Consider the following 11,687-nt stretch of genomic DNA (forward strand, 5'->3'; position numbering starts at 1 on the left):
AGTCTTTCATAGTATGCTATATGTGACAAGCAAGAAACTCATTTATTTGTATTTTTAAATTTGTCATGCTTGTATTGAGAGGTAGTTTGACAGTTATTTCTTTGAACCTTGTATAAATAGTCGGTTACTTTAAATCCAGCTTCCTTGTTTTAAGCAGGGAGAGTTTCATTGTTGACAGATATATTAGCTTTCATCTGTTATCATTTCACTATTGAACTAAGTTGAAGATGATCGTCAGTAGTTTGGTCAGCAGAGAAATCCAGGCTATCTTTCCAAATGGATATTCAAAGAACTCTGATGTGAGGCAGATAGTGAACAGTTAAAATTTGTGCTGTCAATGTTTAATGTTTGCTCATTAACTGCACTCAGGTTTGCTAATGTTGTATACAGTATATTGTAAACACGAAGCAGTTGCTGAGTGAAACTATGGAGAACTTTGGTTTGAACTTAATGGTATTTAATGTTGGTTCAAAGCAGCTGACAATGAGCATTAATAAAGTGAAAATACACATGAAATTTTGCATTAATATCAGCAGATTGAGTCCATGAATATTTTAGTGATCCTTTTTCTGCCCAAGGTGACTGGCTTTTCTAATTTAGTGTTGTGTCTTTGATACAGGCTAACCCTGACCCCAACACTTGTCTGGGAGTTTTTGGACTAAGTCTATACACCACCGAGCGAGATCTGAGAGAAGTCTTTTCAAGATATGGCCCTCTTGCAGGTGTCAATGTTGTTTATGATCAACAATCAAATCGCTCCAGGGGCTTTTCTTTCGTCTACTTTGAGAATGTTGATGATGCTAAAGAGGTAGGAAAGTTATCTTTAAATTCACTTGATTATCAGTTTGCTTCACCAAGCCACTTTGGATGGTATTTTTGTTGTAATTAATCTGTTGTATTGCCATAACAAAGATAAACTGTGTGTTTTCAATAAATTTCACTTGGCTTGTATTCTGATTCTTTTTTTTCCTGCCAGGCTAAAGAACGTGCAAATGGAATGGAATTAGATGGACGCAGAATCCGTGTTGATTTTTCCATTACTAAAAGAGCTCATACGCCTACCCCTGGTATCTACATGGGAAGACCAACTTAGTAAGTTAACTAATACAGAAGGACAAGCCCAGGGGTTCCCAACCTGGAGTCCATGGACCCCTCAGTTAATGGTAGAGGTCCATGGCATAAAAAAGCTTGACAACTCCTGGTCTAACCTAAAGAAACAGGATGAGAAATTGAAGTGTGAATGTTGTCTTAAAAAAATGAATTTATGATCAAGAAGTAGCATTGTAACTTAGTAGTAACTGTAAGTATAATATTTCTGTTATTAAAATAGTTTATTATAAAAGTATGCAGAATAAATGTTGGATACAGTTACTTTTATGAGGATTAATGTATACATATTGAAGGTTGTAACTCCAGTGCATTTGTGTTGCGTAAATCTCACAAACTTATTTCATTTTCACCCTATGATCTTCTGTTGTGTTTAGTTTTATATATTGTCTTTAACTATTTACCCTTCCTTTGCAGTAGTTCACGTCGCAGAGACAGTTATGACAGATATGACAGATATGATGACCGAGATTATTACAGCAGGTCCTACAGGTGGGCAGGCAGTAATTTTATGCTGTCTTTGAACTGAGAATTTCCAGGAGAAAATGCAACATGTAGCTTCCTTTAAAGATGACAATCAGGTGCTGCCTATTTTGTCTGCACTAACTCTTGCTCTTGATACTTGTTTCTTAGAAAGTTCTGATGTTGTGCTCCTGACCATCTGCATCAATTGTGTCCTGTAATTTTGAAATCTCTAACTTAACCAAGCTGAGATTGAACATCAAGATGTAGCTTAAAAAATGAATTGTGTGCAACATTCATTTCCTGAAAGGATGATATGCAGAAATCCAACAAAATCTTCCAGCTTTTGCAATGTTATGTTTGGCCTCAAGACTGTCCTCAGTTAATAATTGAGAAAAGATTGGGGAGGGGAGCTTTATTTGTCATATGCATATTGAAACATCAAAACATTCAGGATCACTCTCGTTTGGCTCTTCTGAGCGCTCTCCAGTGCCTTAAAAGAAAGGTTACCAATACATCCTGCTTTTATATTCTAGTCCTCGTGAAATGAATGCTAACATTGCATTTGCTTTCCTTACCACAGTGCATCACACCAATGTACACATTAATCTACAGTTCATTGGCTCAGTAAGCACTGTTTGCGTAATGAAATCCAACTGCAAATTTTGTTTCTTTATTGTGGAGTAGGGTCCTCTTCCCAGCAAAACACCTGGTTCCTTAAGAAGTTTTGATATGTTGCAGTCACTGTCTACTCTGTTTCATAAGATTTTTTTTGTTTCAGGAGGCGTTCTCCCTCTCCATATTACAGCAGAGGTGGCTATCGTTCTCGCTCCAGATCACGCTCCTACTCACCACGTAAGGAAAGCTTACTCAATTATCACAAGCTAATGTTAAGATAAATTGATACATTTGTCTCAAGAACTTTAAGGGTTCATAATTGTGAATGGGGACAAATGGAAAAATAACTTCTGAGAGGATTCTGATGAAGGTATTCCTTAATTCCTTCTGGGAAGTGAGTGGTATGGGGCCCAAATATACAGTGTGGAACTGACCTAGGCCCTGTATCCATGCAGACTTTTAAGCACCTAGTTATACTGATCCCCAGCTTTTATTCCAGTTAGAGCTACTGCAGTGAGTTGAATTAACAACTATTTGTTCTTGATTCAGGATTGTAATTGCCTGTCACATTCTTGCTCCTAAATGGCATTGTCTGAATGCCACCATGGTGTTGTGATGCTGTTAGACCAGCAATTGTTGCTTACTATTGTCTTTGAGAATGAGGTGCAGAGATTTCAGGGTCACTTTTGTATATGACGTAAAACCTGTTGCTTTGGGGCAGTCATGCAATGCAAAGACATAAAATTAAAATAAACTACAAAAATAAATGATGCAAAAAATAATGAGACAGTGTTCATGCATCATTCAGAAATATGATGGCAGAGGGGAAGAAGCTGTTCCTGGATCAATGAGTTTGTGTCTTTAGGCTCCTGGACTTCCTCCCTGTTATGAGAAGAGGGCTCTGCCTGCCATTGAGCTGGATGGTTCTACAACCCTTTGCAGCCTCTTTCAGTCCTATCCATTAGAGCAATCCAGGCCTATGCATTGATGCAACCAGTCGGAATACTCACCTCCATACATGTGTAGAAATTTCCAGGAACTTTTTGGTGGCATGCCAAATCTCATCAAACTCTTAATGAGATAGAGCCAATGATGTGTGTTCTTCATGATTGCATCAGTGTGCTGTGCCCAAGTCAGTTACCCTTGACATGTTGACACCCAGAAACTTACGGCTACTCGCCCTTTTCACCGCTGAACCCTCAATGAGACTGGTTCATGTTCTTCCAGCTTCCCCTTCTTGAAGTCTCCAGTCAATCCCTTGTTAATGTTGAGTGCAAGATTTTTATTGCAGCACCACTCAACTGGTATGTTTTGTAACTCCAAGACATTAAACTAATTAATAGAAAGACACAGAGTTCGAAATGTGAGTCTAACTTCATGTTTAAAAAAGGCAGGGTCTGCACTTAACACGTGGTAGCGCCATGACATATGCAATTCACTCATTTTTAGATATAACCCATAATAATTGAAACAAACGATGCTTAATAAACAAAATATTTAAAAGGTTACTCAAATATGACTGAAGTATTAAATACACAACACTCTTCCTTAGCTATAAACTGCAACTGAATAGAGAATGCATCTCAACTATATACACTGTATACTGTATAATACAGCTACTATATGCAGACATCCGCAGTATAGTAAATTTTGAATTGTCCCATTCAGGCCTAAAGATTAAATCACTGTGGAGGCTTTCTTACTCTTGTGGGATAACATCTTTCCTGACAAGGGAGGTCACTCTGCTTGGCAGGTGAGACTTAGGTTCTGAAAACAATGTCAGGTTCTAGGACGTCCTCTGTAGTGGTTGTAGGAGTTGACTCTTAAGATTGCAAGAAGTGGATCTGACAGCTATGGATTCTTTTCTTCTCCTTTACTTGGCTCTTTTTCTCTGGGTCTGTATTGACCCTTGCTGCTCTCTGGGTCCCGACTTATTTTTCTCATGTTTCTGCTCTTTTTTTTCTAGGATGTGTATCTTGATCTTGGGAAGGTGCATTTAGTTCGCTAGAGTACTTTCTTATTAATCCTTTTGTTGCTCCCTTAATGATCTGATCACTCCTCTTGGTCTCCTCATCCACAACATTGTGATGAATCCTCTATTTTTGTATCTCCATTGACCCCTTTCTTTTTAGCTGTTATCCAGCTGGGCTTTGGTCTTTGCATCTACTTTTACAAACAACTTTTTGTCTCCCTTTTGAAATTCATGCGATAACCTTAATACACACAGAATAGATTGTTTCTTTATATTCTCAAAAGCTGAATGCTTACAGACTTCCTGAAGCTCCTTAAACTCTTTTCCAACTTAACACCAAGCCACATTTCACAAGTAACTGCCTGATTAACTTTATCAGAAGCTTTCTCAGATATGTTACCTACAAAGACTGTTGTAGTTGGACCGCTGCTTTCATCACTTACACGATTGCTCTGAGCAGCATGGTACTTCGATGGTCCAGTATGCTTTTAAAACAGAGGCTGGCACCAGCACTCGTTTGCCCTCTGTTAGGCCACGGTTCACGGTGTCCAACATGGAGATGGTTATGGCATCATCCAGTACCTTCCTTAATTCACTTTCAATTCACTATTATAGGGGATGTGGCATGCAAATAGTGGGTGGATCTCTGATCAAGTTGTAGTTGTCTCAGCCAATTAGACCCTCACAGAATGCTGGCCCACCTGTTTAGTCACCACATACAACCTCAATGTGCTCATTGGTGGTTGTATTTCGCAGTTACAAATGTCATTCCCTCATCAGTTATCTTTTCTCCAGTATAAGTTGGATATCTGCAGGCTTCAGTTTGGTACCTTTGAAATTCTGTTCAAACTCATTCTGTGGAATGAGTGAAACAGCCGAGCCAGTGTCCAATTCCATTTTAATTGATTTACCATTCACTTCTGGTGTAAACCATTTTGTTGGTCTATTGTTAGTTTTACATACTAAATCTCAAGGCTACCCAGTCCTCTGTCTCTCTCATCATTATCAGATTTTTCATTAACAGCTCACAGATTGTGCTTTTTTTAAACTACAATTTTTTATATTTCTCTGTTCCTTGTGCAGTCCATTTATTTTGGTCTCCTGACATGCTGTTTGTACATGTGCTACTTTGTGATATTTTCTGCAAGTTTTGCCTTTGAACTTTCATTGTTCAGCTATATGTATGTGAGCCCCTGCCGCAATGGCTAATACAGTTTGTTCAGCCAGGCGGGTTTGTGTTCAGATGTTACAGTTTTGTTTACGGTCACTTTCATTCCTGATTAACTCATTGCGTCTCTGTTGTTTCTATTGATACAGCTATTTCAACTGCTCTTAGTTGTGCTTCGGTTAGGACAGGAGCCATTTTGAATGCTTTCTTCTACAAACTAAGTGATAACTCAGTGCATCATTAAGCCCATTATTGAACTCAATCTCTTCAATTCAGCCTCGTGCGCTGAAATGGACTCCCCTTTCTTTTGATTCACAATTTAGAAAACCTAAAGCATTCTGCAATCAGCAAGGCTCATTTTGGCTGATTTGGTTAGAGCAGTTAAACTTTGAAGCAAACTGTATGCCTTTAAACCTAAAACTGGTACTTATTCCTCATTGGCTATTCCATTTGCTTCTGAATACTGTTAATTAGCTCAGTGTACATGAACCAATTACCTGTTGATCAGTCGAACACGATTATATTTCCGAAGTAGCCATTTCTGTGGGGTTTTTTTTTAACTTGATCATGTCTTCCCTTCCAAAGAACATGTCATGTGCTGTGCTGGGCTTTTTTTTAAAAAAAACTTGAACATCTCGCTGTGCTTCCACTGGTAGTTAGTCATCTCCGGTTCATTTTAAAAATACTTTACCAGTGTTATGTTTTGCAACAACGAAACATTAAATTAATTAAAAGAAAGACCAGGAGTACGAAACTTTGTGTTTTACTTTAAGCGAAGTCCTCATGTATCACGTGGTGGTGTCATGACGTATGCAGTTTACTTATTTTTACATATAACCCATAGTGAGTTAATTAAGCAATGCTTAATCAATATTTACCAGGTTACTCAAATATTACTGAAATATTAAATACACATTAACCAGCTAATCCGTCTCCTGTTTGTCTCCATCGCCAACAAAGTTGATGTCATCTGTGAATTTATAGATGCAGTTGAACTATTGTTTGCAATACCTTCCATCTACCTTACATTTTGAAAGTAGACTTAAGTATATGATAATTAGTTGGACTGGATTTGTTCCTTTGTAGACAGAACATTCTAGGGAAATTATTCCACATTTTGTTGATGTTAGGAATGTACAGAAATATGTAGCTGGAGATGTGATGTTCTTCCAGAGCTTGCCTACATTGCAGCTGGGGTTTTGTCAGGCCCTTTGATGTAGCTATTTATCATTTGGAATGATGCTGGGACCTTCAAGCGAAACTACACTGGGTTACTAATTTAGCATTTATGGCTGAAGGTCAATGAATGCTTCAGCCCTGCCTTTTGCATTTATTTGCTAGGTTTTCTCATGAATAAGGATGGAAATGTTCTTGGAGCAGCTGTCTCTTTTAGTTCTTTTGCCCACTACCGTGCACTAGTAGTGTGACAAGACTGCAGAGCTTTGATTTTCTCTGCTGATTGTGAACCAATATACCATGTTGCTTCTACATGTAGGATTTTTGTAGTAATGTTCAGCAATTTTATGTTGGGGAATCTTTTAGAAATGACAGGCCCTGCCTCTGTCCTGGTATTTTACTCTGCTCTTTGAATCAGAAATTAGTCCCTCAACAAGGATAATTACTGACCTGCACAGGTTATAAATTGTACTGGGGTGCGTTATTTCTATTTGTCCACAGAGCCATGTGGCTGCTTCGTATTGAGTTTATGTAATGAATCTAGAATGATATTTCACAGCAAGAAGCAAGTAATGGATATAGCCAACTACAATAATAGTCATAGTCATACTTTATTGATCCTGGGGGAAATTGGTTTTCGTTACAGTTGCACCATAAATAGTAAATAGTAATAGAACCATAAATAGTTAAATAGTAGTATGTAAATTATGCCAGTACTTTGTACTGGCCAGTCCTTTGTGGAATATAGAAGATGTAGTTGAGCTGGAGAGAGTGCAGAAGAGATTCACCATGATGTTGTCTGGATTGGAGTATTTTAGTCATGGGGAGAGTGTATCGGCTGGGCTATGTTCCCAAAGAGAAGAATGATGAGGATTAACTTGAATAGGAGTGCATAAACTTATGATGGGCATAGCGAGATTAAAATAGTCAAAATCTTTTACTCATGGTAGAAGTTTCAAAAACAAGAAAATGGAACAGAGTGTCCTACTGTTTAATATTACCATGGTTGATCTTTGCCATATGTCCATGCCTCTTTCTTCCATTCATCAAATATTTACCCACCTCCAATGTAAATACTGCAATGATCCAACTTCCACCACCAAAATAGGTTGCCCACCTCTTCCTCCTCTCTCCGCCCCCCCCCCTCAATTTGACAGCCACAAGTGAAAGAAGTAAAAGCATTCTCATGCTACCCTGTCACTTGCTCCAGACCTTGTATCCTTAGATAAAGTCACCCTCCATTCTTCTAAACAAGGAGTGCAGGCTTGGTAGGACAACCCTCTCGTCCCAGCTAGTAACTGATGAATCTCCTTTTGTACTGCTTCCGATATTAATTTTTTTTAGGTAAGGCGACCAAAACTATATGCTGTACTTTCGGACAGGTACATGGATAGGAGAGAGATGAGCCAAATGCAGGCAAATGGGACTAGATTAGATGGGTGTCATTATTGACATGGCTGTGTTAATGCTGAGGGCATGTTTCCATGGTGTGTAACTACAGGAAAATAAAGAAGGACAATAGAATTTATGAAAAGCCATACGCAAGTAAAAGACTGACAAACCCCAAACTCCAAAAGAAGACAAGTTACGCAAAGGGAAAAAAATACTGAGAATGTGACTTGTAAAGAGACCTTGAATGTGAGTCTGTGGATTATGGAATTGGTTCAGAGTTGTTGTAAGTGAAGTTACCCATGCTGGTTCAGAATCCTGGTGGTTGTAGAATGGTAACTGCTCTTGAACCTAGAGGTATGGGATCTAAGACTTCTTTACCGTCTCTTTGATGGTAGCAGCAAAAAGAGAGTATGGCCTGGGCTCTTTACCTCATGTTTTCGGTATTTATTTGTTCTTTATATTATTCCTTTGTTTTGCATTTGCACAATTTGTTGTCTTCTGCACTCTGGTTGAACGCCCTGGTTGGGTGGTCTTTCATTGATTCTGTTATTGTTACTCAGCAAATCTATAGAATAGTATGCCCACAAGAAAATGAATCCCAGGATTGTATATGGTGACATGTATGTACTTTGATAATAAAATTTACTTTGAAGTTTGGGTGGTGGGGGCCCTTGATGATGGACGCTGCTTTCTTGTGACAGTGCTTCTTGTAGATGTACTCAATGATGAGGAGGGATTTGCCTGTGATGGACTAGCCTATATCCATCACTTTTGTAAACTTTTCCGTTCCTAGGCATTGGTGTTAAGATTAAGTGGTGTAGCTGAGGTGCTTTGTGATGGCACTTGTGTGCTGATCCCAGGACAGATCCTCTAATATGGAAATGCCAAGGAATTTAAATCAGCTGACCCATTCCACCACCATTGTCCTAATATGGACTGGCTCAAGAATGCCCTGTTTCTTCATCCTGTAGTCAACAGTCAGCTCATGGTTTTGGTGATACTGAGAGGCTGTTGCAGCACCTCTTAACCAGATTTTCCATCTGCCTCATATATGCCAAATTGTCAACCCCTTTGATTCAGCTGCCAACAGTGGTGTCATCAGCAAACTTAAATACGGCATAGGAGCTGTACTTAGCTATACAATCATGGGTATAAAGTGAGTTAAACAGGAGCTAAGTACACATCCTTGTTGTACACTTATACAGAAAGTGATTGCAGAGGAAATGTTGCTGATCAGTACTGGAGCCTGCCAGTGGGAAAATTGATGCGGTCCCATCAACCCTACACCTGGACCGTAGCCCTTGTACCTATCCAATTTAATCTTAGGTGTTAATAATCAAACCCAGATCCTCCACATCTGACACTCGCACTAGCTTCTGAGTGAAGAAGTTTCCCCTTAAATATTTCACCTTTCACCCTTAACCCATGGCCTCTAGTTCTAGTCTCACCCAACTTCAATGGAAAAAACCTGCTTACATTTACCCTATCTGTACTATTCATTTTTGTATACCTTTATCAAATCTCCCCTCAATCATCTACATTATAAGGAATAATGTCCTAAACTTTTCAACCTTTCCCCATAACTCAGGCCCCAAAGTAGTGGCATTCAAGCCCTGTCACAATTACTGCGCAACACTTTGTGATGCAAGATTAATCCTGAATTGCCACTTTGCATGGGAGACTGTCTGGGTCACACCTGGACCTCTTGTACTTTCCCAGTCCTAAATGCAACTGATCTTGCCCTCAGATTTTGAATCTCTTGTTTTTCCAGGGCTTCTGGTTAGGGAAGACTGAGTGATTTTGTGGGGACGCACTCATCTACACATGTCTTTATAAAGTATATGACAACTGTGGCGTATCCTTTCAGGTCTGCTGAATCCTTGAATATGGCCCAGTCCTCTCAACACAAAGCAATCCCTTAGCCACTCTTCTAACTCCCGTGGCCACTTTGTTGTCCTTAACTCTGGTGCCTTGAAATTTAGTTTTTTCCTGTGTGCAGGTAGGAAGGGGGCAATCAGATAATCAAATTTCCCAAAGTACAGTTTAGAAATGGAACAGTAGACGTTCTTGATAATGTTGCAGCAACACACAAAATGCAAATAACTATGATAAGATTTTAACTTATCTCTGGATTTTAATCCAGTAATATTTTCCACTGCATTGCTTGTAAAACCAAAGTTCTGACTGTGCTGAAATGCTATATTTACTTCTGTGCATTCTCATGTCAAGAAACATTTTATGGCAGTTTAAAATCTGAATTCTGTTTGTCAGTCTCCTTAAACATTAAAATGGCTAATGAATCATTTAGAAAATTAGATTATGTGTAGGTAGAATTCAGCTCTGCCCTCTGGAAGTACTGAAAAATAGTTGACTTTTGACCTTAAAGGAGGTTGTTTATGGCTTAGTACAATTTGGAGCAAAAAAAGCATTGGCAATAGCCAATGGAAACTATACTGTGCAGAAGAATTTTAAAACTCTACAAATAACTTTTCATTTCAGGTCGTTACTGAAGATCCTTTATATCCAAATGGCAAACGTAAGGCTAACAGACTTGTAGCCGATCAATTTGCTGAAGATTTCTTTTGAATGATATGATTATTTTTAGTCATGTTTGTGTTTGGGTACCCCACCCCAGTGTTTAGTGCAAAACAATGTTCTGGTTGTACTGGGTTGTTATCAATAAAATAACTCTTTGTTATATTCTTGGGCTAGAACAATATGCTTTGTAATCTTAAGCAGCTTCGAGTGTAGAGAACATAATGAGATGTTAAAATACTGAGCTGCTGCAGTTCTTTCATTAAATAAAAAAAATGAAGTTTGGTGATAAATTAATATTGATGTATAAGATTCAATTTGTACTGGTGGCGACCTTCATTTCTTTTTCCGCTTAGTCCCATGAATTCTGAAGTTTTTATTTACAATGTGAATTTTAAATCTTAAATTTGAAAAACAATACAAATTATTACAAGTTAATGTTCGAACAAACTCTTGTGTAAGTATGGTGAATGGAATTCTGACTGTTTAAGATTCTACAACAGGAAACTTCAGCTTCAATCACAAGAACTTGGGGAAAGGTAACACTTACACCATGCCTGTCAACTAATGGCAATTAACTGAATTTGGTTAACTACTGACTTTTTTTAAAGTTCCTTCCGATTAAGTTATTTGATTTTTTTTTCATGGGGCTATATCTGTATCCCATAGAGTGATATTTGTTCGTATCCATAAATCTGGGTTCATGTTGTAAAGGCTGTTCTGTTAAAGGATTTGTACCAGTGCACAGTCTGTGGTACCGAATAACAAGTGTGTGAAATGCTTTTAAATATCTGATACAAAATTAACATTAAACTTCAGCAGAAATTGCCTTGTCTCTTGTTTTTTTTTCTTCATTTGTTTTGAGTGTTTCCATTTTATTTAAGCTGTGGGATTTCTTCTTTGTCATGTGACTTGCAAAGCAGTACTTGCAAGAACTATGCAATCAAGTACAAGAACAGTCCAAGTTGCTGGGTGAGACCTGTGCTTTAGATCAAATCTTGCTTATTGCATAACCTGCTGATTTTATTTAAAAGGGTTAATGGGCTGCAGCCTCACAATATTAAGTCAAGTGCTGATTGACTGTGGATCCAATGCTGCTTAATTTCCTGGATAAATCTACCATGAGGGGTTTCATCAAGTCATTTTCTGATCAATACTGATTGTGGTTTCCAAAAGAGGAAGTCAGAGATCCAATTGTAAAAGGAAGGTACGGAGGTCCAGATCTTGGAACACGATAAATTTTGAGGGGACTGTGTG

General features: G+C 38.4%; 1 protein-coding gene across 2 annotated transcripts in view; it reads left to right on the forward strand.

Moving 5' to 3' along the window:
* Positions 1–10,816, forward strand: part of tra2b (transformer 2 beta homolog) — a 30,814-nt gene extending 19,998 nt beyond the window's left edge. For both annotated transcript variants that reach the window (XM_063051530.1, XM_063051531.1), the window contains exons 4-8: positions 620–808; positions 977–1,092; positions 1,525–1,599; positions 2,351–2,424; positions 10,395–10,816. In XM_063051530.1, coding sequence (XP_062907600.1) covers positions 620–808; positions 977–1,092; positions 1,525–1,599; positions 2,351–2,424; positions 10,395–10,405 — 465 coding nt within the window. In that variant the 3' untranslated portion in view covers positions 10,406–10,816. The remainder of the gene's footprint in view (positions 1–619; positions 809–976; positions 1,093–1,524; positions 1,600–2,350; positions 2,425–10,394) is intronic.
* Positions 10,817–11,687: the final 871 nt, after the last annotated feature.

The sequence above is a fragment of the Mobula hypostoma genome, chromosome 6 (assembly GCF_963921235.1).
Source record: "Mobula hypostoma chromosome 6, sMobHyp1.1, whole genome shotgun sequence".
Taxonomy (NCBI): domain Eukaryota; kingdom Metazoa; phylum Chordata; class Chondrichthyes; order Myliobatiformes; family Myliobatidae; genus Mobula; species Mobula hypostoma.